The sequence below is a fragment of the Microplitis mediator genome, chromosome 2, assembly GCF_029852145.1.
Source record: "Microplitis mediator isolate UGA2020A chromosome 2, iyMicMedi2.1, whole genome shotgun sequence".
Lineage (NCBI taxonomy): Eukaryota > Metazoa > Arthropoda > Insecta > Hymenoptera > Braconidae > Microplitis > Microplitis mediator.
This window is the reverse complement of record NC_079970.1, coordinates 1501107-1526365: the sequence shown is the minus strand read 5'-3', so window position 1 is coordinate 1526365 and position 25259 is coordinate 1501107. Positions and strand designations below refer to the sequence as shown.

Here is a 25259-nt window from a genome sequence, read left to right as displayed (position 1 = left end):
GAGAGTTGGACGATCTAGCGGCTCTCGACGCTGCTGTCGAGGCTGTCGCCAAAGGCGGCTCTTTTACTTTAACCAAAGACTCTAAAGACCAACACAATAATTCTGAGGACTGCAGCAACAAAGACGGCAACACACAGCACCGGCTCAGTCCCAGATTACACGATATTGAGGAAGAGGACGATGAAGAGTGTCGACATACTAAAGAAAGGTTTGTACCTTTTTTTTGTTATTACTATTTTTTTTTTTTTTTTTTTTTCAGTTGGCTGAGGGTAGATAGACGCAGAAAGAAGTAGATTCAATTTATTTTTTCCGCCGAAGAATAATGGAATGGATTATTCTATTGATTGATTTTTTTTATCTTTATAATCCAATAATGGAAGAAAATAAAATTATAAAAGAGTGGAATTAAATTAAAAGTTTTAGCGTCGGGAAGACAGATGAATTTAGAACACGTCGAAGGCGGTTTCATTTTTTCCGACTTTTCTTATTGCATGCCACGGGTTTTTTAATATTATTTAATTAAATCTACGTGAAAATGTATAGTCTGTACGCGGGAAAAAAACCCAGTAAAGTTTATAAATTTTTAATATCGCGGACAAAATAAAAATGGTAAATTAGAGGCAATTTTTTTGCGAACGAGGGTTCTAAGGCTGCCAAGTACCTCGTAAGTAATGTAGATTTAATAATATATTTATAGTGTATGTATACACTAATTTATTTATAAAAGGATTTGTGAAAATGCCGGTTAATTATTTTTCCTCACATCAAGTTTATAAATAAAAAAAATTCAAGTTTAATTAAAACTTTTATTACTGCGTATTATAAAGACATTAAAGTTCCAATTTTTTATCAGCTGATACTTTTAAAAATGTCGATTTTAATCTCACTTTTTTTTTTTTCCATAATTATTTAAAATATAAATTTTAATTGCCACTTATCGTTGGATTAATAAAAGATATAAAAAAATTCATAAACTCTTTCATGCGTCCAGTAGACAAAAGAAATATCTGCTCCATTAGCAAATTACTTGAATTAAAAAAAGTTTAGCTTTTAAAAATTTCATCAATGAAGTGTACAAAAAATTTCTGGCTTATTAATTTTTTTTATAAAAAAAAGTACAGTAATTACTAGAGTATTGATAGTGATGATGATGATGATGATGATGATGATGATAATGGATATATATATTACAGGACCTATCAAAAAAAATCACCAACACCAAGTGCCGGTGGAACCGGCAGTAGAGCAGGGTGGCGTTCGCGCAGAAGCGTCACCACGGCGGGCGCAACTGGGCACCAACATCACGTGATTGCCACTGTGGCAGCCACGGCTCAGGCTAAAATGCAAGCCGAGCAGGGTAGCATTGGTGAGCTGCGGGGCTACCACAATCTACGCTCTCGTCGTCATACGCTTGCTAATGTACGGTAAGTATTGCGGTCACGACTAAATCCACAGCAATAAACAGAAACAAAAACAATAATTAATATAATTGCACGGAAAAAAATTAATCGTCAATGCAACATGATGCAGTCTTGGTAAATAAACATGATGAAATCATGTTGCATTCACATGATTTGTCATGTTTCGATTACATGATAGTCATGTTGCGGTAACATGAGAAAATCATGTTGCATTCATATGATTTGTCATGTTTTGGCTACATGATAATCATGTTTCGATTACATGATAATCATGTTACGGTAACATGAGAAAATCATGTTGCATTCACATGATTTGTCATGTTTCGGCTACATGACAATATGTAGCAGCAACATGATTTTCTCATGTTACCGCGACATGATTATCATGTAGCCGAAACATGACAAATCATGTGAATGCAACATGATTTTCTCATGTTACCGTAACATGATTATCATGTAATCGAAACATGATTATCATGTAGCCAAAACATGACAAATCATGTGAATGCAACATGATTATCATGTAGCCGAAACATGACGAATCATGTGAATGCAACATGATTATCATGTAGCCGAAACATGACAAATCATGTGAATGCAACATGATTTTCTCATGTTACCGTAACATGATTATCATGTAATCGAAACATGATTATCATGTAGCCAAAACATGACAAATCATGTGAATGCAACATGATTATCATGTAGCCGAAACATGACAAATCATGTGAATGCAACATGATTTTCTCATGTTACCGTAACATGATTATCATGTAATCGAAACATGATTATCATGTAGCCAAAACATGACAAATCATGTGAATGCAACATGATTATCATGTAGCCGAAACATGACGAATCATGTGAATGCAACATGATTATCATGTAGCCGAAACATGACAAATCATGTGAATGCAACATGATTTTCTCATGTTACCGTAACATGATTATCATGTAATCGAAACATGATTATCATGTAGCCAAAACATGACAAATCATGTGAATGCAACATGATTATCATGTAGCCGAAACATGACAAATCATGTGAATGCAACATGATTTTCTCATGTTACCGTAACATGATTATCATGTAGCCGAAACATGACAAATCATGTAAATGCAACATGATTTTATCATGTTTATTTACCAAGACTGCATCATGTTGCATTCACGATTAATTTTTTTCCGTGTGGGCATACAAATATATCAGCAAGTGGTTTTACTCACCCGGCGCAAAGTTTTGTCGTCGTCAGACCTCGGGCTCGGCGAGCCAGACTTTGATTTATATTTGAATAAATTTCTAGTCGATGGCGAGGGAGAACCGCTGCCACATGGGTCGCAATCGCATATTTCACAGCTGAAATCTGGGTAACCTTTGGGCTCTTGGTGTCTGACTTTGGAGGTTTGAGTGCCCGCAGAGGGTTTCCTTGGGCTGGTAGTTTTTGACGGGCTGGTTTTACGGCTTGACTGTATTTGCTGATCACTAAATTCAGATGTTGACTCTATTAAACAAACACGGGGATTTACTCCCGCTCTGGCCACTAATTCCTCGTATTGACTCTTCGTCAGCGTTTTCTGTTTTGTTTTATTTCAAATTTAATTTTTAAATAAAATAATTCAAATGGTTTTTTTATCAACGCGATCAATAATTACGAGAATTTAAAACAGGCATCCAGTAAATTTATTATTGAACTGGGTTAATTTTTAATGCTCGTTAATTATTTACTGTTTGGTTAATGATTTAAACAAAATTCTGTACATCAGTTTAATTATTTTAGACACTCATAACTTCGGGTAAATTTCCCCAGGGTTAATTAAATTTACATAACAAATAAAATAACTTGGGCAGAGTTACTTATTTTAATTATAACACAAAAGTTTTTTGTTTATACCTCAGCCCGTTATAAACTCTCGCATAATTAAAGTAACCGTTGATACAAATAAATTTCTATTGTCAGACAAAGATAAAAAAAATAAAAAGCCAATTAGGGAAAAAATAACTTACGCCCTGTCGAGTTTCGTGACAAATACAGCAGGTATTTTTAGGGCTGACGGATAACTTTTCGTCACAAAAGTGACCCGTCTGCCCGACAGCGATTGGGTATTTGTCAATAAAATTCCTTCGAAATTTAACTCTATCGCTCGATCCATCGGGTTCTTTCATGTGCGTTTCTTTATTCTCATAAAATTTTTTCCCGCCTTTTCTTCCTTTATCCTCGGCCAACTTTTCCATCCTTTTCAATTGATCCTCCCACTCCCCCTCCTGCTCATCGTCCTCAAAGTCTTTCATTTCCCTTGATTCCATCATCTTCTTCTTCAGATCATCCTTCCGTGCTCTGTCTCTATCTTTCCACGATCCGGTTTCGTCGATTTTACGGTTCACATCTCCGCTCCTCAAAGCCCGCTCAGATTCTGAAGAATTCATTTTCGTCCTGTACTTTATTCCGACGGTTTTCTCAATGTCTTTAAAAATTTCTCCCTCAGGCATCGGATCCGCCGTTAAAACCTTCTTCTCATGCCCTTTAGCTCCAGCTTTACCTTCACCTCTTACAGATAAATTGCTTGTGCTCGTACCCGCGCTGGCAGTAGCAGTAGCAGTTGCTGTTGTTGTACCAATAGTAATTTTCGATGTTGTAGTAGTAGTGATACCTTGAGGCTCGGATATAGTATCCAGAGTTGATGGTAGGACAATAGAAGCTGCGCCTGAGTTGTTGGTTTCATCTTGATTCTGGTGCTTGTGCTGCTGAGTATTATCGTTCAATAATAATGTGCCATCTGGTTCGTCTGATTGTGATTCATTTGCAAGTGAGGGTACTGCTAAAGTACCAACATCACGTCTATCTCCGTCAACAGTATTCATTGTTATCTCGGTAATTGTATTAGTTGCCGCATTTACATATTTTTCCCTCGACTTGTCTCCGTCATCTGGCAAAATTACTCGTACTTTGCTCTGTTTATTTTCTTCCAAGTCCATTGATTTTTCGTTAATTGACGCCGAGCGAACCGCTTCCTGGTCTCGGGTATTCCAAGACGACTGTTTGGATACTGATGGCTGGATTGATGTCGCCGAATCGATACCAACGTTGCCGTGCACTGGCTCTGTTTGTTTGAATTCTTTTTCGACGGGCGTAGACGCCGCTGATGGCAACCCGACATAGTCTTTAATCATTTTCATTTCCGCTTGTTCGTCAATATAAAGAGCAGAGTCTCGCTGTAGCTCAAGATTCGGCGGCTTGCTACGTTCCTTTTTAATCAACGAGTCTTTGGATTTGTCCTCGAGATAAATTGGTTTTGCTGAAAATTTTTATTTTCTGAGTAAACATTTTTATTAAGATGATGATTGTCGAGAGGAGAATAACAAAAAGATACGACAATGTAATTTGTTCTATTTAAATTATACCTGCTATTACTTCTTGAGTTTGATATTCATCCATTCCGTGAGGTGGTGCTTGAATTTCATTGGTCTGAGCCGTCGTCTTGGTTACAGCATTCCCAGTAGCAGGGATCGTTTCCTTTCCATCATCACTCACCGATTCAATCTACAAGAACGGAAACGGCAATATTAATGGTCAACAAATTGTATTATATGCGAAATTTCACTTACCCCTAAATGCCGGGATATTGCTTCAATAATTTTAATAACTTCTGGCTTTTTAATATCAAATTCTTTGCATTTCTGAAATATTATTACACTTATTTAATTAAATTCAATTCATTTTATTATAAATTCCACCTTAATACTATTTTTGATTTATTCAAATTTAAAATTCTAGTAACAATTATTTTATAAAATAGTTATTTATTATAATTCACGATTTAATTCCTGAAAAATTCAAATTAATGCTAAAAGAATTTCATTCATTTGAATAAATGCTAATTTTTAACAAGAGCTTACGGATTAAAAAAATAATTTAATCTAATTAGTTACCGAGGTAATCGAGAGCGTTGACTGAAGGCTTCGTAGCCATGATTCCAATTCTTTTTTATGGACAACAATATCCCCGTCGCCAAAATTGTAATCAGTTTCTTCTTTGCTCAGTCGCGATTTCAATGAAACAAATAACTGATCATCAGCACCTGGTTCATAATTTTCTTGAGCTTTTTTAAACCTGACCGAGCTAGACTTACTTTGATTCTGATCAATTGGATCGACGATGTCACCAGCGATACCAGAAAAACTGTAATCAGTTTCTTCTTTGCTCAGCCGCGATTTCAAGGAAACAAATAACTGATCATCAGCACCTGGTTGCCCAGCATCTTTTCCGGCTTCTAGAAATCTGATTGAACCATAATGAGTTTGACTCTGATCATCAGGTGAATCGCCAGTGCCAACAGTTTCATTACTCAGCCGTGATTTCAATGATAAAAGCAACTCATCATCAATTTGTTCAGACGGCATCAAACCGTACCGAGTAGACTGATCATTAGTTGTATCAGAAATATCAGGGAAATCATAATTTGTTTGGTCTTTAGTGAGCTGCGATCTCAAGCTTACAAAGCTATCATTATTCTCGGGATCACCATTTTTTTGAGCTTCTCCAAAAGGCAGCTCCCTTTCGTACAGAGTAGATTCCTCATTAATACTTTTATCATTACGCTCTTCCAATTCCGAAACCGTCGATAAATCCAACCGAGCGGATTTGCTGGTAAAGCTGTCGTCCAATAAAGATTCTGGATTACCAAAGACTAGGGCATCAAATTTTTCATTCTGCGAGTGGGTTGAAGAACGTTTGCTGCTTCCAACACTATCCATTTCTTTCGTACGATTATTATCACTGCCGTGACTGTCATCTTGTAAAGTTTTATCGTAGCTCCGAGAACCATCTACTCTGGGTGATGATTCATTGTCTCTTCTGCTCGATAATGTACTTTTAGATGTTTGTGCTCCGTCAAATGTGGTAATACGTTTCACAGTTTCTTCTCCGGTTTCATTGTCTGGATCCCTGTTAAATTTACTGTCTTCCCCAGCAGAAGACGTGAAAGAAGAGTAAACATACGTCTCTTGAATCGTCATTTTTTTATTTCCAATAGATTTTTCATCAGCAGTACGACTGGTTTTACCCAGAGATGGATTTACTGAAATTGGATCTTGCACAGCACGATCAGTAACTTGGATTCGCGCGAGAGTATTTTTCGAACTTGTTCCTACAATGGCATTTACAGATTTATCTTTCATTCTTTTCCTACTGCTCCCACTTCCGCTGGTACGTATTTTCATCCTACTGCCTGAGGATGTATCTGTTGTGTTAACTCTAGCAAGTGTCGCCTTATCTCTAACACTTATTTCACTGTCACCCGTACCATTAGTTTTCATTTTCTCCCCCAATTTGGCAGCCATCTCCAGCTCAGTCTTGTGCTTTTCGCTAAATTCAATAATCTGGTGATTGCAATTACGTAATTTGCTCTCGAGATTTTCAATCTGGTCTTCCAACTGACAAATCCGATCAGCAAGCTGTTGATTCGCCGACGATTTAACTTCCAATTGACCACGTAATTTATCTACATCAACATTCAGAGCAGCACTGCCGGCATTACCATCAACATCTAGGCCCTTTTTGGGCTTCCCCGCGTTTTCCTTCCAACTTTCCTCACTGGCCTTCAATATTTTCATGTAAACGGCTTCCTTGGCCTCCAGTTCTTCCAGTTCCTTCTTAATTTTCCGCTCCCCAATAATAAATTCCTCCAATTTGGTCAAGTACTCGAGGTCATCCGAGCAAAACGAGTACTGAGACTCACTTTTACTTCCGCCCCCAATACCCGGTTTCGAATTTTCCTCGTAATTTTTTTCCTCCTCATCAATCATACGCTGCAATTCCTCTTGTTTCCGTCCGGCATCCTCAATTTGTTCATTAACTTTCTTCAATTCCAATTGCTTTTCGTGCAATACTTTACGTGCCTCGTCGTGTTTCCTGAGCGCTTCCTTCCGTTCGGCTTCGAGACCGCCAATCTCGTGAGCGCCCTCACGTTTCCTCTTATTAGCATTCACTGTCACCGATGACATAATCGCCGCCTGTTCCTCGATACACTTGACGATATTCTGAGGATCGACGTCGCCCTTCATCACCCTGTTGAAAGTAACCATCGGCAGCCAGGTTTCCAACGTCGCCAAACGGTTGCTTATTTCGATCTGACGTCTCGTCAATTTTTCATTGCGCTCTTTGCGACGAGACACCAACTCGCAGAAATTGTCTGCGCAGCATTTAAATATTTTATGTTTACTTTCATTAACTTTAACGTCCTTACCTACTTCGGAGCCTTCTCCAAAACGATTTAAATTACTCGTCTCTCCTTCGGCTTCTTGCCCGTATCCTCTATAATTATTATTTTTATTCAATTCTCCGGTGACATTACCGTCTGTTAAATCAACTTCGTGCACTTTTTCCTTTGTAACCTTATCGTGCATAACTTTGTTTAGAACAGTCTCAGATATTTTTTCATTACTCTCAGAAAGTATTTCATCAACTTGTTCGTCTTCTTGCTCTTCACCTTCAACTTTGTCATTATTTCTTGCCGGCATTATTTCGCGGACTTGCAAGTTCTCATTATCAACTTTATCATTATTAACTTCATCATTAACCTCAGCCATTTTAATTTCTTAAATATATACGTGCAAATACACACATATATATATATTTACTTTACCCCATTTAAAACCCGTGTCTTCATTTATTTTTTTTAACACAACACACAATTTAATTCAAATCTATGAATAGTAATAACGATAAAAAAAATTCATAACCAAAGTGTCAGTGCGTGACATAATAATTTAATATATATATAGGATGGTTTATATTTTGTTTGTGTTTTGGTGGTTGGAAAAGATTTAAAAATGAGATTTAAACCGAGGTTAAATATATATGTTGGTACTCAGTAGGGAGCGTTAGCGTTTGCTGGCATGGAGTAATAGGGAGACAGAGAGAGAGAGAGATAGAGAGTAAGAAGAGAAGTAAAAAGTAAGAAGCTAAAATAGATGGTAGATGGTGGAAAACTGAAGGTTTATTGCCGAGAAGAAATATATACAGGGGTGGGTCACTGTTACGAGGATGACGGGGGTCGGAGAAACGTGACTATAGCCATCGAGTGGAGTATAGAGTCTACGTACAGCCCCTTGGTGTATGTAGGTTAACAGTGACGTCACAAACCGCCTTGTGACGCGTTCAAACTGAAATATGCAGGGTGGCCTCACCACGAGCGAGCTTTGAAGCTTCTGACTGGTCATTGACTTCAGCTTGCTTGTTTTATTTATTTATTTTTTTAAAAAACTCACTCTCAAACTCGAAAATATTAAAACCAAAGAAAAACTCTTCCGCATCCATTAACCCCAAGCGGTTTTTATTTTTAGTCCCCCATTTAAGGGGCCGGGATTTTATTTAAAATTTTTTTATTTATTTTTTTAAAAATGTTTAAGTGATATGCTACAAAAAGCTCTTCATTTTACAATCAATAAACTTGAAACGCCCATTGCCATCTTGAAAACCGTTTTAGCGCGCTAGTAAAACGCATGCCTGTCATTATTTTTTTTTTTATTTTTATTTTATTAAACCCACTGGTGATAGTGATAATAAAGTACACGTAGATGCGGCTAGATTGCCAGGTATTTATTTATCAAGCTTCACCAGGCTCATATATATTTATATTTATATTTATACCGCTCAAGATCGCTCGAGTATTTTTGTTATTTGGTTTGTTTGCTCCCTCAGTTTGTTTTAGTTCCAAGTAGTATGAAATTGCTTTGTAAATTAAATTCAGTGGCAGTGGCACTGGCTGCGGTCGGGCTCGGGGTTGGGGCTCGGGATGCTGACAGGTGATAAATAATGACAGGTAATTTAAAATATCGATTTTTATAAATGATGTTTATCATTTCGGGTATCGCTGTCGTTAAATTGCACACGTATTGTGTGCTAATGCCGCGTAATGTGTCACGTCTTGGGTGGTCGCGTGAGCCGTGAGTGCTGGTCCAAGTAGTTTAGGTCTTAGTTGCGGGTGTGAGTAGTAGGGGTTGCATTGGAGCTCGGGTTTGTATCTTGAGAAGAACACGACAGAGGCGTCGGCGGTAAAAGCGGCTGCGACAACTACGACCAAGGCGGCATCGGTCTCTCGGTGCTGCAACCCGTGTAGGGGTGAAGTTGGGTCGTCATGACAACGGGGTTCTTTTTGAGTTTGGGGAATCGATGAGCAGTGGCGTAGCATCAGGTGGCGGCCTCCGATGACCGCGCGTCCAACAAGTGGAGTATGTTGTGTTTGAGGAGACGCGTGTGCTGTCCTTATTCATCCCACACTTCTGTCACAATAGAACCCATTATCTTTATGCTTTCAACGATTTTTATGTCGTTATTATTTTTTACTTTTTTTTTTTTTTAAATAAATATTTATGTATGGAAAGTAGATAATTATTTCAGGTGCAGTTTGCGATAAATAGAATTCGTTTTGAATTTTTTATTAAAAACTCTATCATTAATAATTCAAATGCAGATAATTTAAAATTTATTTTCAGGATTATACCAAAAAAGATCATTCATTATTAATATTTTTTTATTTTAAATTTATTGTTTTGGGAATTTGAATATCAATTTTTATCCTTCTAATTAAACTCCATTGATATCATGAATTTTTAAAAATCGTATTTTTACTTCAAATAAAATAAACTACACGGAAAGAAAATTATGGCAGCGGTTCCCATAATTTTGTGAAATGTTTCCTATACCAAAATAGGAATTACGACCATAAATTATGGGAGCGGTTCCTATAATTATAGGAATAGTTCCTATAATTATGGGAATGATACCCATAACACTATAGGAATGGTTCCTATAATTATAAGAATGGTTCCTATAATTTATAGGAATACTTTATATAATATTATGGGAATCATTCCTATAATTTATGGGAATGGTTCCTATAATTTATAGGACCCATTCCCATAATATTATGGGAATGGTTCCTATAATAGTATGGGAACTATTTCCATAATATTATGGGAATGATTCCCATAATGCAATTGGAATGGTTCGTATACCATTATGGGAATCATTCCCATAATATTATGGGAATAGTTCCCATACTATTATAGGAACCATTCCTATAATATTATGGGAATGATTCCCATATTATCATGAAAAAATTAATTTAAAGAAGTGTGGTAATCACTTCTACAATACACAGAAATATTATTAAACATAAAAACAAAAATTCAAACATTGAAAAAAAAAATCGTATTTGGCAAAAAAAACATTAAAATTTTTAACAAGAATTTTTTGTCAGCACAAAACATTCAAGAAAATTCAAATTTTGGGAAATTTCTACACTATTGTGCAAAAAAAAAATTTTATGATATTATAGGGATGGTTCCCATAACATTATGGGAATAGTTCCCATAATATTATAGGAATAGTTCCTATACCAATATGGGAACCATCCCTATAGTAGTATAGGTACTATTCCCATACCATTATGGGAACCATTCCCATAATACATAGCAAAACTTCCCATAATTTTCTTTCCGTGTAATAATTAATTTTTTTTTATTTAAAAATTTAAAAAATTTGTCATCATTTTTAAAAAAAGTTTAGAATAGAAGTTGAGTTCTTTGTTCCACTTGAAAGTTTCAAAAAATAATTTCAGAAATTTTTTTCGTTTACAAAAAAAAAAAAAAATGATATTTAGAAAAGTTTTAAAATTTCACTGAAAGTACTTGAAACATGAGTTTTTTAAATTAAAAAAAAAAAAAAAAATTGCAGAAACTAGGTTACAGTTTTAATTTACCTGGAACCGAGACATTTAATACAATTCCAGGATAATATATTGAAGTTGTATACACATCCTTCTTACTGTATTTAACTCGAGTACCAGTGGTAGTTCAATCAATTGCAAAAGGTAGTTTGTCTTGTCAATTCTACTCTCAATGCGTGCAGTGTGCACTGTTGAGTGTACTGTGCGCCGCCAACTCAACTCGATTTATCTTAAATCCAATGTACTCTATCCACTTGCTTCGCTCTATCAAGTTAGTGTGAACGTAAAATGAATTTATACTGAGCCAAAGAAAGACAGAGATGTAAACAAAGAGTCGGCACCAGAGCCAGAGCCAGAGCCAGAACCAGAGTCTGTACCAAAACCAGAGCCCGAGTCAGAGCCAGATGAATAAACACAGAGAAGAGAGCGAGAACTTGAATCTTTTTAAATTTATAAAACTCTTGCGCGTAGGCGAATAAGTGTAATTGCACTTAAGACTTTATTGTTATGACGACTATAAGTACAGTACATAAACCAAATAATTGTCATGATTGAACCTTCTCAACAAGTTTCATTTATTCTCCAGTACTTAATCTCTTATAGAATTTAATCACAAGGTCTTTTAACGTAACTTAAATATTTATAAAATATTATTTTTATTTTGACAAATTTAACTTTACTCATAATTATTCAGTTCTATGCAATTAGCAATTAAGTTAAATTTAATTAACCAAATAAATTACAAAAGTAATTACGACAAAATAAATTATAATTGAAATTTAAATTGAAATAATAATAATTATTATTGTTATTATAAAGTCCATTGAAATTATATGCGTCGGTTGTAGGTAGCCTTGAACTTTTATCCTCGTTAAATCGATTTACACATGAGAGAAAAATCGCGTAATGAGATTTAACGATAATTTAATGACTATGTAATGTGTAAGAGTGAGCTAACTTTTGTTTTAATTGTATTTAAAACATACAACACTTTATCGTGAGTTTTTACTGCGACACCCACTCACACACACGCGGAAAGATCTAGATGTCTTATATATGGAGGGTGGATTTGTATGAGTAGCAACAAGTATTTGTCCCGGTTGACATTTAAAGTCACCACCAACATCTAGATATTCGGCATCCTGTGCCAAATCCTTGCCCACATCCTCTTTATATACATATATATTTTTCTACTTATGACTATTTGACGAGGGTCGTATTTTATTGACTACTTTATTAGTCGATGTCTATTTCAGTATTTAAATTTTCAAGTGTTTTGTACGTCGGTACATTTTTTTTATCGGCTACCAACCCCAGGTAATCCCAGATCGCCGTTTTGCCCGCAACTCGACGGCAACTTTTCTGCGGCTGCAGATTGCCGCCAATTTTTTGAAAAAGTTGGAGCCAATCTGTAGCCAATAGTTGGACAGTCAAAGGTTACCCTCAGAAGTCGGCACATTGACCGAAACTGTCTCTCCATAACTTAGTTCCTGTGGTTATTGGGGTAGGTGATGTTCTGTACTGCCGGTAAGTCCAGAAAATTGTTATCACTGCCGGTACAAAAGAGTACTTGCAAATTGCTTGTGTGGTAAAAAAGATTTGATACCGACAGTCGCTGATTTTTACAGGCAACCCGATGGTTGGTAATTATTTTTCAGAGCTTGCAGTTTCCCGGCCAGTGGTGCTGGTAGAAATTATTTAATAATTCAAATTTAAATAAAAAATTCATAATTTCAAAGAAATTTTTTTTTTCTTCGAAATTCGAACAATGAATTTTTTTTTTTTAATTTTTATTGGTCGTAAAATAAGCGAGTCATTTGTTTATAACCTCAGTGCAGTGAATAAAATAAAGTTTAAAAGTTGGCTCGATAAATAATAAAGTTAACAATGACATCAATGTCACCACGTCGTTGTAATTCAGCGGGTCCGTCAGCAAACTCCGGTAACGAAATCACCCCGGCAATAAACGAGGATATAAATAATAGACGAGAGTCCTCATTAATATGTTCCTCAACTTCTTTAAGTTCTCATTCCCAGCGGGAGTTTGAACCGAGTGAAGGTAAAATCGAGACGGAGATCATTGACCAATCGGTTGGTATTAAATATAAGAGACTTGTCGAGTGGCCTAAATTGTCCGAAAGAATGGCCAAGTCCTCTCACGCACGATTTGAAAAAATGAATTACATAACGACTCTGTATGAAGAGACACTTTCGTCATCACGGTCATCAATGATCACTTTAACTAGGTCTAATCTTGCAATAAAAACTATTAATAACAGTACAGTTATTTCTAATAGTAAAAGTAAAGACTCATCAACTTCAACATCAACATCAATATCAGCAATTAATTACCCGGGGGATTCCAATCGTCCAAGCAAATGGAAATCAAAATCAAATTATATTCCAATCGGCTCAGATGTGAGAATCCTGTCCAAGATTGAAAACGAACTCGGACCATTACGGGGTAAATTGAGTGAGCTTACGGGTAAATTTAAAGCTTTGAATTTGATTGACGTTAATAGTGTCTTCGTTAATAGACATTTTGATAATTGTAATAAATTCAAAGTAATTAATAATAATAATAATAGTAATTTTAATTGCGCTGAGCATTTAAATCATCTGGGATGGCATCCACACAATGTAACATCCGCGAGTGCCTGTCAGATGAAATTTAATGGGGAAAAAAAATTTTTAAACACCGAAAATAAAAACGTAAATTTAAATTTAAATTTGAATTTTAATTTAACGAGCGAGGGCGATCAGGCAGGGGATGATGTGTCGGAAAAATATAAAAATAAATTTAACGGCATAAATAAAAAGTTTTATCGGTCGATGGAAGGAGAGACCGTGGAGAGGAAGAGTGAAAATAATTTTGAGGGTAAAAATTGCGAGCAAGATTCAATTTGCGATAGTTCGGGTGGTGGCGGTAAAGAGGAATCGGGGGAGAGAACTCGAGATGTGGATGAGAATAATGGGAATTTTTTAGTAATTAATAAAGCGGAAGAGCATTCACTGGGTGAAAAATTTGATATTATTCCCGTAAGATTCGAAAACTGTGGGATGAATAATTCAGAGCTGGTTGAGACAATAAGTGAGCTTAGAGCTGGTGAACAATGTGAATTTGGGTTCACGGATTCACCGCCAATTTATTTTAATGGTCTGCGTATGTCGAGTTTACCTGAGGCCAGATCTACGGTTGATAATAAACCTGACATTTGCGTTGGAGAGAGACAGACTAAATCGCTCAGAGGAATGACATGTTCGCCAGAGGATTTTTATTAAATAAATAATACTATAATAATGTTGTTCAGAGTTTTGTTATCTATTTAAAATTTTTTTTACACAATAAAATTTGTTGTCAAATTTGAAAGTCTTTTTTTTTATTTCAGAATTTTGGCCTGCAATTTTTTTTCTCTGCAATAGACTGAGTTGCTTCGTTATGTCATTTTGTCATATCTATTGAGAAAAAAAAAAAGTTGATAATTATTATGTCCCGGATGTCTGACCAGTCGCGCCGTATCTACTGATTATTTTTTTTTTTGCTCAATAAAGTACTTAGTGCATTATTTTTAAATGGATCCTCTATTAAAAATAATAATGAACAAACGTTTATTCAAAATTAATGAGCTAAAATTTTTTAATGAATAATTGTAATCAAGAAATTTTTTTTTTTATAAAAACTCTTAAAACTTGTTCATAAAACCTTTTAAAACTTTTCGCGGAGAATTTCCGTCATCGTCTTTAAAGTTGGTATGGAAATTTTCCATCCGGATAATTTAATCCCGAAAAAACGGGGCAAAGTTGTTTTGCATAAAAGTTTATCTGAAATTCTTAAGTACGTGCAGCGGATTCTCAGTAAACAAAATGTAAATTTATATCTAAACATTAGCGATGCTCCGTTAATGCAGACGGCAAATCTTTAGGTAAATAGGCCGCAGGTTGTAATTAATAAGTAAATTAATAAAAAAAAAACATTGCAACCTGCCTCAACATATTGGCTGCAATAAAAAAAATATAAAAATTTATCCAGTTATTCAGGTCATTTCCGTATGATTAAGTCTTTTGTGATAAAATTTTATCGACACTTGCCTATGTAAGCTCCTTTATACTCATGGCATAACGATGTAATAATAAACCATTGCCACTTACATCTTAGATCTCTTTTTTTTTTACTCGATCCCATAAGACGCTCGTGTAAGTTAATAATAATTACAGGCAATAAAAAAAATTTGTGATCCTTTTTTGATTAGTGACTACCCTGATTAAACAACTGAACTCGACCGAATTAAAAATTTTAATTCTGTTATACTCTGTCAAATTCTGCAAAACAGAATTTAACTGAATTGAAAATTTGAATTTGAATTAAACAGAATAAAACCGATATAAAAATTTCAAATTCGTTTTAATTCAGTTTAATTCGGATTAGAACCAGAAATTGGAGAATTATTTTCGAATTAATCAGAATTAAACCAAATAGAATTATTTAAATTTATTTTAATTTGGACAAATTTTGGTTTTCCTGCCGAATTAGACAGAATTCATTTTTAAGTTAGGCACCGAATTAACAGAATTTATCTGAATTAAATAGAATTAAAAATTTAATTCTGTCAAATTCTGCAAAACAGAATTTAACTGAATTGAAAATTTGAATTTGAATTAAACAGAATAAAACCGATATAAAAATTTCAAATTCGTTTTAATTCAGTTTAATTCGGATTAGAACCAGAAATTGGAGAATTATTTTCGAATTAATCAGAATTAAACCAAATAGAATTATTTAAATTTATTTTAATTTGGACAAATTTTGGTTTTCCTGCCGAATTAGACAGAATTCATTTTTAAGTTAGGCACCGAATTAACAGAATTTATCTGAATTAAATAGAATTAAAAATTTAATTCTGTCAAATTCTGCAAAACAGAATTTTACTGAATTGAAAATTTGAATTTGAATTAAACAGAATAAAACCGATTTAAAAATTTCAAATTCGTTTTAATTCAGTCCAATTCGGATTCAGAACCAGAAATTGGAGAATTATTTTCGAATTAATCAAAATTAAACCAAATAGAATTATTTAAATTTGTTTTAATTTGGACAAATTTTGGTTTTCCTGCCGAATTAGACAGAATTCATTTTTAAGTTAGACACCGAATTAATAGAATTTATCTGAATTAAATAGAATTAAAAAATTAATTCTGTTTAATAAGACCGAATTTAGTTGTTTAATCAGGGTAATTTTCACCGTTTTATGGGTAATTTAAAAAAAAAATGACAAAATTTCGCTGACAATTTCTACTGCACTGAAAAAAAAACGGCTTTAGTAAAAAAAAATTCTTGATCGAAAAATGACAATTTTTCTCTAGTGTACGTGAACTCTTTCAAAACTCAATTTTTTTTTTCACGTAATCAAAATCAAGTCACCACTATCCCTTAGCGTTATCATAAATTTTCACTCCCACACTCTCGGTGTAATGAAAGATAAAAATCCCAGCTAGAATTTCGTGAGTTTCCGTTGAACTCCGCGGCTGTTCGTCCGGTCGTCACTACGTCAGCGTACTTGCACACTCTCACTCCATTCTGCATGTACACACTAAATACACAGACTGCAGCTCTAGCTACTGTATACAATTATACTTTACACTCACACACACAACGTTGACAACAATGTTGACGACGACGCGGTAAACCGTCGACGATTCGACGGTTCTCTTTTCATTTCTGCATCCGTTGGATACTGCCACTACACTAATCGCTCATACAACATCTTACACTCGACACATAAACATGTCATAAATTATTAACAACATCAGTAGTAATTGTAAAAAATATATATATATATATTTATATACATATACATATACATATATAATATTTTTATCGTCTATTAAATAATATAATAACTAAACATGAACTCAACTCTCCACTCGCTAGTAACTTTTTCTTACGGTTTCCCTCTCTCTTATATTTCATATACATTTTTTCGCAGCAAGTTACAAGTATAAGTACAAGTATATAAAATACCGGCCGGCTATTTGTTCTTGAACTGTTAGTTGATGTGGTGTATGGACTTTGGGTCTCTTGTATATTATACTAAAATGATAATAATATTGCGCGTACGTGGACATTCATTATTTTAAATTAAATAGATTACTGTGCAAAACAATATATATACATATATATATGTATATTTAAATAAATAAATATTTTAATTATTGTACAGAATAAATAAAATAAAAAACGGTGCTAAGTGATTTTATTATTATTTTATTCAAATTAGAGAAATTTAAATTCCGCGTTTAAATGATGTGATGTCACGCGTTTTACTAAACATAATTATTGTCTCTCGTATGCTGGGTTAAGATAGTAAACTAGTGTTGGCTTATTGTTATATTAGTTGGTATTTGGTATATATATGCCGTGTGGTTTATTATGTTCATTGATTTCATTATTATACGCGTATGCGTTAACGCGAGTTTGACGTACGGTCTTACTGGCCACTGTACAAAATATATGTATATATAATGTGTATACATATGTGATGTTTGTCACAGAGATGTATTTATCAGTATAACTGTTGGTATTATTGTTATTGTTATTGTTGGATTAGGTGTGTGACAGAATGAGATAGCGGGTTATAAATATGAGGAATGGAGAGAAAGGAAAATATTTTGTTGCGAGTTTAGTGTCAGCTATAGTTTTTTTTAGACAATCCATTGCCATTCGCGGTTGCAGTCAGTTAACACGCGATAACAATTCTTTACTCGTTAAAGGTTTATACATTTGTTCACGTCCTCACGTTTTGTTGCCATATTTACGCATATCTTGTTTTTTATTATTATTATTATTTATTATTGGCTATGACTAATTATTTTTTTACACGTCTATTAATTTAAAAAATTTTTAATTTTTAATTAATTTTTTTTTTAATAAAAATTTGATTAATTTTAAATTAATTTTTTTTTAAATAAAAATTTGATTAATTTTAAATTAATTTTTTTTAAAATAAAAATTTGATTAATTTTAAATTAATTTTTTTTTAAATAAAAATTTGATTAATTTTAAATTAATTTTTTTTTAAATAAAAATTTGATTAATTTAAAATTGATTTTTTTTTAAATAAAAATTTGATTAATTTTTTTTTTAGTAAAAATTTGATTAATTTAAAATTAATTTTTTTTTTTAAATAAAAATTTGATTAATTTTTTTTTAAATAAAAATTTGATTAATTTTTTTTTTAATAAAAATTTGATTAATTTAAAATTAATTTTTTTTTAAAATAAAAATTTGATTAATTTAAAATTGATTTTTTTTTAAATAAAAATTTGATTAATTTTTTTTTTCGTAAAAATTTGATTAATTTTTAAATAATTTTTTTTTAAATAAAAATTTGATTAATTTAAAATATTTAAATTAAAACGCAAATGATGATTGAGAAAAATAAAAATAAATAAACACATTTCTGAAATTAATCAGCTTATTAAATAAAATTATCGTGTATGCAAATACTTGTTTTGTTTTTTATAAAATTTTATGCTAAATCTAGTTTACGAAATAAAATAAAATATTTACTTTAATTAATAATAATAATTACGGTAACAATAACAATAATTTAATTAAATATCAAAATATCGTATGATTTATTCAACGATTTAAAAAAAATATTTTGTTTAAAAAAATTGTCAATTTTTATTTTTACATCGAACGCTTCGATGGAAACCCATCAATATGCCAACAAAAACATTCATCGGTTCGTGTTTATCGGCTAAAAGTGTTGTACTAAAATAGATTAATTTTTTCCTTGTAATAGTTTTTATTCAAATTTTCATATTAAGTATTAATAAATATAACAATAAAAAAATTATAACCGATACGTGTTGATAGTAAACTTTGAACTACTCAGTATTCTTAAAGACAACACACGTGTCCTTGAAACTTTTTTATTTTTTTTTTTAAATATTTTTTAGTCAACACAAGTTTACCCTACAAATCTTTCATGTTGTAATAAGTCACAGCTTATACATAAAATTTTTTATCCACTTTCGTTGTTTTTAATACCCAGCAAAGTGTACAAAAACATTCAAATTAACATTTGTTTTTTATCACATCATTTTTTTTTTTAAAACACTTAACTCGACAAAAATAAACTAATAAAGTTATTTAATTTATGCCATTAATTTTTAGCAAAAAATATAATTCATAAAAATACTTTTCGCGTTACGTTAATTTGCATAAATAAATTCAGAACTTTTGATAAAAATTAACAGATAAAATAAATTTATTAGAATTTAAAAAAAAAAAAATGTATTATTAATAAGTATTTAAATACAGATAAAAATAGACGAATGTTAAAATATATATATATGTATATATAATGCTTATTAATTTATATATTTAACAAAAAGGTCTTGCGTAGGCGTCGAGAGTGAACCGCGTGTCGAATGAGTGCTAAAATAAGAGAGGGATATTCGCGCAAGAGAACACGCGACAAATTGCGAGTTAAGATGTTGCCGATTAAATTGAGAAGAAGAAAGACTCGGTCCAAGTGTTATCACGCCGGTTTTTTTGTGTTAACAAGTAAATAAATAAGAGTGGGAAGTTTTGGTGAGTTTATTTAACAAGAGTGAGAGAAATAATATAAATTTATTATGAATAGTCTCCGAATTCCGGAGATACGGCTACCAGCTGGTGACAGTAACAGTAACAGTTGTAGTAGTAGTAGTAGCAATGGTGGAGATAAAATTCATCCACTTCAGTCACAGCCGCTTCTATTGGTCCCGGCGAGTAGCATTCCCAGGAGACGACATTCCTGGATATGCGGCGGGTGAGTTCATCCTGTCTGATAAATCCTGGGTACAAACTTACATTGGAATTCTTTGGATATTCCGGATTCCTGTACTGTCTTGATCTTTTGAGCTCTTGATGACCTCTGGAGGTTTTTTATTTTATTTTTTGTATTGAAGATTTATTTTTTATTTTTTTTATCGAGACCATTAGCTAAGTGATTCGCGAGAAGGTTTTTCGAGACACTCGCTGTATTATTGTGTTGTATATATTTATATATGTAATATTGTAGCTGTGAAACTTTGTACTGTACGGGCAACTCCAAAAATAATATTCATACAAGAAGGATTAGTTTAATATATTTTAAGCTGTTAGTCTGCTTTACTGAGATAACTAGATGGTTTTAATTATTTTTAGTACTTTGGTACTTCATATTTTTTCATTCATTTTAGTTACATAAAATTTTTAATTAAATTTTTTTTTTTTTTTTTTACTAGTAATTTATATAAAAATTTTTTTTAATTACTTAAAAATTTTAATTGATAATTTTATTATGATCCTGAAGTCAGCAGACGATTAATAATTTTTGGATTTTTTTTTTCAACCAATAAATTACAAAAAAAAAAAAAAATAAAAAAATGCACTTGTAGAGAATTTAAAAAACTACAGGTGCGATTTTTTTAAATATTTTTTTTTTTATAATTTACTGTCTAAAATGAAATCCAAAAATTATTTGACGTCTGCTGACTGCAATATCGTTTTATTATGACCCTGAAGTCAGCAGACGATTTTAAATTTTTGGATTCCTTTTTTAACAAATAAATTACAAAAAAAAAAAAAAATAAAAAAATGCACTTGTAGAGAATTTAAAAAACTACAGGTGCAATTTTTTCAAATTTTTTTTTTTTTTTATAATTTACTGTCTAACATGAAATCCAAAAATTATTAGACGTCTGCTAACTATGATACTGAAGTTAGCCGACGTCTAATAATTTTTTAATTTTTTTTTCAACAAATAAATTACAAAAAAAAAAACTAAAAAAATGCACTTGTAGAGAATTAAAAAAACTACAGGTGCAATTTTTTCAAAATTTTTTTTTTTTATAATTTACTGTCTAAAATAAAATCTAAAAATTATTTGACGTCTGCTAACTATGATACTGAAGTTAGCCGACGTCTAATAATTTTTGGATTATTTTTTAAGCGAGAAATTATAAAAATAAAAATATTTTAAAAACTTGCACTTATAGTCTTTTAAATTTTCTACATGTGCATATTTTTATTTTTTTTTTTTATTCAAATTTAATCGTTCAAAAAAAATCAGAAAATTTTTAATTGTCTGCTGACTTCAGTATCGTAATTTTATTTATGAATAAAAAAAAAAATAATATTTTTATTACAACAGAATTACATATTTAAGTGTTGATATAATTTATTTTACGATCTGAAAATAAATATGAAACTTTAATACAAAGCAATTTATAAAATTAAATGTAAACATTTTGAATAATAAATTATTTTTCTTTACTACTAATAAATTATCTTACCATAGGTTACGAGTTACGACCTATTAGAAACAAGTTATCGTTCGATAGCTCGATTCAATATCCATTTGATAATAAAAATTTAACATCTCTAAAAAATCAATCAATAAAATTACTTAACACAAAACAATCACGTTTATTTACCCAAATAAAATGAAATATAAATTAACATAAAATTTTATTTTTCTGTTACAGGTAAGTTTGTATCTCGTCTATTGATTCCACAGCACGTGAGTAAATATCCCACATACTAAATCACTCAAAAAACGATAATATCAAATACAAATAGTTCAATATCGAACAAAAAATAAATAACAATAAACAAATGATGTAATCAGATGATTTATGATTATCATGATTCGTCTCAGCTTTAAATCATCATTAAGAATTCCACACGTGTTGCTAATCAGTAAACACATATATGATATTCTATCCGCTGCTGCGTTGATAATTTTTGTTAAAAAAAAAAAAAAGTTAACGCGTTGTTTACTGATTACGTAAAATTGATTTTTATACGACAAAATTGCAGATAATTACAGTTGTAATTAATAATAACGTAGTAATCAGTCAGTAATTACCGACGGTGATTGTTATGATGAAAACAAGATTGTGAATGAGGATGAAAATGACGATGATCAAATCGATATCGTCAATCTCCGATGTAAAATAATCGAATGACAGTGGAAACCTTTACATAATAATTTCACTAGGACGAGCATCTATTGAATTATGAGAATATCTCGGCTGTTCAAAGTTCGTTTTAACATTATATGTGCCTGGATGATTGCATATATCGCCAGATCGATCGTATATGCTTTAGCTTCTCTCCATACCCATACTCATGCATGCTCATAAATGTGTAGATGTATGAGCATCCATGAGCTGATATTGATGTAACGACCGTGTGTACCTACGGCTGCGTTAAAACGCAGCTAAATCGATTTTTCGCGTTACTCCTAAGGCAATTGGCTGTGAAATAATAAAATTTTGAGTTTATATTGAAGTCGAAAAACGGTTTATGGATGAAAAAAAGTTGGTAATTTTTGAGAACTGTCGAGATGGAAAGTTCAGTTTGGATTCAGTTAGATAGCTCTGGAAACTTTCTCTTTATGTGACTCGTTTGATATTTCGATTAAAATATTAGCGGTCGGTTGCCATTAATCATGCTTACAGTGCACTTTTCTAGAGAAGTTGAATAGAATTTTTTTTATTAAGAAATTCATTAAAAGTTTCTTCAGTCTATTCTGTCTTTAATTTTCATATTTTTTATCGTATCTTTAAGTTTTTGATAACTTATCCCGAGTCAAAAAACAAATTCTAGTTTTGTCCTCAAAAGCCTCAATTCTTTTGATGTTTTATTTGCCGCCCAGAAAGTAAGTCTAGTACTCAAAATCCTCAATGAGAACTATGAGATCCAAATGCAAATAATTTATCAATTTTCAATTATAAGTAAGACCTCAAAATCTTCAAGGAATGAAAAGTTATATTTTGGACTTTGAAAAATTTTAGATAGAAAAGGGAGGGGAGAGAATACGTCGCTGAGACTTTTGAGGTTCAAATGCGGATCAAATTATTCCTTTATCTTTTGAGTATATCTGCCCTGTTATGACAAAACGACGTATCTCGAGATACGCTGTTTTGTCGTAACAAAGCTAAAAAGGTTTATTTAGTGTCACTTACTAATAGGGTATCATCAAAATTTTACTAATTTAATTAATTACGCCAAAAATATTGATCAAATGTGCGTATAAAAGAAATGAAAAAAAACGTATCTTTTTTGCATTGGAAATTTAATTCTTCGAGTCAGAGCGTTTTGTCATAACAATTTCATCTATTTATCAAAATAAGCATTAGTTTCTTACGATACAAAAAACGTATCTCGAGTCACAACGTTTTGTCATAACAGAAATTAATTTTTCTGTTAAATTGTACTCAAATTCTGTTAAAACTTTAAACGCTATTGTCTCAAAACTATAATTTTTGACATATTGTCGTTTTGTCATGACAGGGCAGATTTTGAGGCTCTAATTCGGATATGTTATTCCAATTTAGTCCTCAAAATGGTAAAATTGGTCATAACTGCTACTTTGAAGACTAAACTAGGATGACTTTCCATACTGCTGTCAATCTTAAAATTCTAAATTGATCCTTAAAAACCTCATTGAGAACTTTGAGACTTACATCCAAATTTGTTTTTTGACTCGGGATAACATTACAATGTATGCAAATAAATCAATTCGCATTTTCTTAATAATTATAGATAATTACTGAAGACTCATTATTAGAATTTGGCGTCTATGGGCTCTGTAAAAATTTTTCCGACAAATCTAGAGCATTATAGACAGCTCATAGACAAATTGATGTAAAGTATCGATTTCTTAAAGCAATTTAAAGATAACCAAAGACCAAAGAACATATTTATTGTTACTGGATTAAATTACACAAAGTCAATTAAAGTTTGTTGAAGTAAACGTGATGGTTGAGTATCTGGTATCTTCTATCATTAGGTTCCATATATATACATAGAAATATATACGACAGTGTATATAAAAAGGCTAAAGGGTATTTTATTTAAGCGTAATCAGGTTTATATATCAATGGTAACATGATGTTTCGAAATCTCTCGAGAAAGTAGTTTAAGTAAAAAAATAAACATCTGAAGGATAAGGACGCGGATGTGACGGTGGGGAAGGACGAAAATAGCAAGGGAGGATAAAGAGCTAAACGCGTGACCTATAAAAGCTCAGGGAGCTTCAATGGACTAATGCTCGGCGGCACGCGATCCGGCGATTCCGACTGACGAATCGGTACGTGCCGTGCACTTTTTAATTCTTTAAATATATATAAAACGAACATGTGTACGTTCATTGCTAGGCTTAACCTTCGCTTAGTTTATTCAAAAATTATCATACTATAGGCCCATGCATCAACGAATTCGTTACAGTCTCAAACTTTCCTCCAATATTATATATTTATTTGTTTGTTTACTCAATTATTTATTCATAAATCAGATCAGAGCTCGCTTTCAGTTTCTCGACAGTTGGAACTCATTAAAATAAATTGCTAATTTTTTACCATCAAATTTTTTCCTTCAACGATTAATTAGAATTCTTTAAAAAAATATTTAAATTTTAATTTAAAAAATAACATCGTCACAAAAATATATATAATATTTAAATAAATTGGCTGGATTATAAATATACATTTATTAATAAGATACTTATGCTCCAAATAAGTGTCATTGAAATATCAAATTAAATGACGTTACGTTGCCTGCAATTAATTTAATATTTATATTCGAATTTATTTATTGACCGCGAAAATATAAATTTCTTTTTTGAAAATCCCGGGTAAAATTATTTGGTCATGAAAAAATCGAGAAGTCGAAATTTGGTCGAAATCATCAAATTTTTTGAAAAAGGCCAAAAATACGCTGGAATTTTATTATTTTTAATGAAAAGGCCAAAAATTGGCCTTTGAATTTAGAAAAATTTCAAGCAATTTGATATAGAACAGAAAATTTTCAAGTTTTCAGGCATTGGTAGGCCCAATTTTCGGCCTTGGGTCCACTCAAGGCCTTTTATCGGTCACTTTTGGGCCAAGAAAAAATTTCATTATTTTTTTTGCTCCAAATTTTTTACCTGGAGAAGAAAACGTGAAAATTGACATGAGTGTAAGTAACTTAAAGAGTTTTTGAGTGCGATGTAAATGGTTTAAAGTGTCTTGGGATGTTGAAAAGAAAAAACGAGTTTCACGTGTGAATAAAAGTGAAGAAAGAGTGAAGAT

The 25259-nt window shown here is 32.1% G+C and overlaps 2 protein-coding genes across 6 annotated transcripts in view; one reads left to right on the top strand and one right to left on the bottom strand.

Annotated features, from left to right (window-relative positions):
* Window positions 1-25259, top strand: part of LOC130678663 (cAMP-specific 3',5'-cyclic phosphodiesterase) — an 81802-nt gene that overhangs the window by 15143 nt on the left and 41400 nt on the right. Inside the window, exon 1 of one of the 4 annotated variants that reach the window (XM_057486027.1) lies at window positions 1342-1424. The exons of 2 other annotated variants lie outside the window; for them this stretch is intronic. In XM_057486027.1, coding sequence (XP_057342010.1) covers window positions 1342-1424 — 83 coding nt within the window. Of the gene's footprint in view, window positions 1-1341; window positions 1425-19782; window positions 19970-25259 lie in introns of those variants that run through there. One more of the 4 variants, XM_057486024.1, reaches the window with a different exon arrangement.
* LOC130678661 (uncharacterized) lies at window positions 1308-8038 on the bottom strand. Of its 2 annotated transcripts, none has more exons than XM_057486014.1 (6): window positions 5350-8038; window positions 5026-5097; window positions 4822-4960; window positions 3427-4715; window positions 2649-2923; window positions 1308-1443 (listed from the first exon to the last, which is right to left on the bottom strand). In XM_057486014.1, the coding sequence occupies exons 1-6, from the start codon at window positions 8005-8007 to the stop codon at window positions 1404-1406; spliced, it is 4473 nt and encodes a 1490-aa protein (XP_057341997.1). In that variant the 5' UTR covers window positions 8008-8038; the 3' UTR covers window positions 1308-1403. The 2 variants fall into 2 exon arrangements, with proteins under 2 accessions (XP_057341997.1, XP_057341996.1); XM_057486013.1 differs by having other exon boundaries at window positions 2649-2996; window positions 5350-8037.

Bases quoted from the DNA above. Each gene is read 5' to 3' on its own strand.
- LOC130678661 (XM_057486013.1), bottom strand. From the start codon at position 8,007: ATGGCTGAGGTTAATGATGAAGTTAATAATGATAAAGTTGATAATGAG. The intron at 5,098-5,349 runs GTAACTAATTAG...ATAATATTTCAG, and splicing joins CAACGCTCTCGATTACCTCG to AAATGCAAAGAATTTGATAT. The intron at 4,961-5,025 runs GTAAGTGAAATT...CCGTTCTTGTAG, and splicing joins CAATATCCCGGCATTTAGGG to ATTGAATCGGTGAGTGATGA.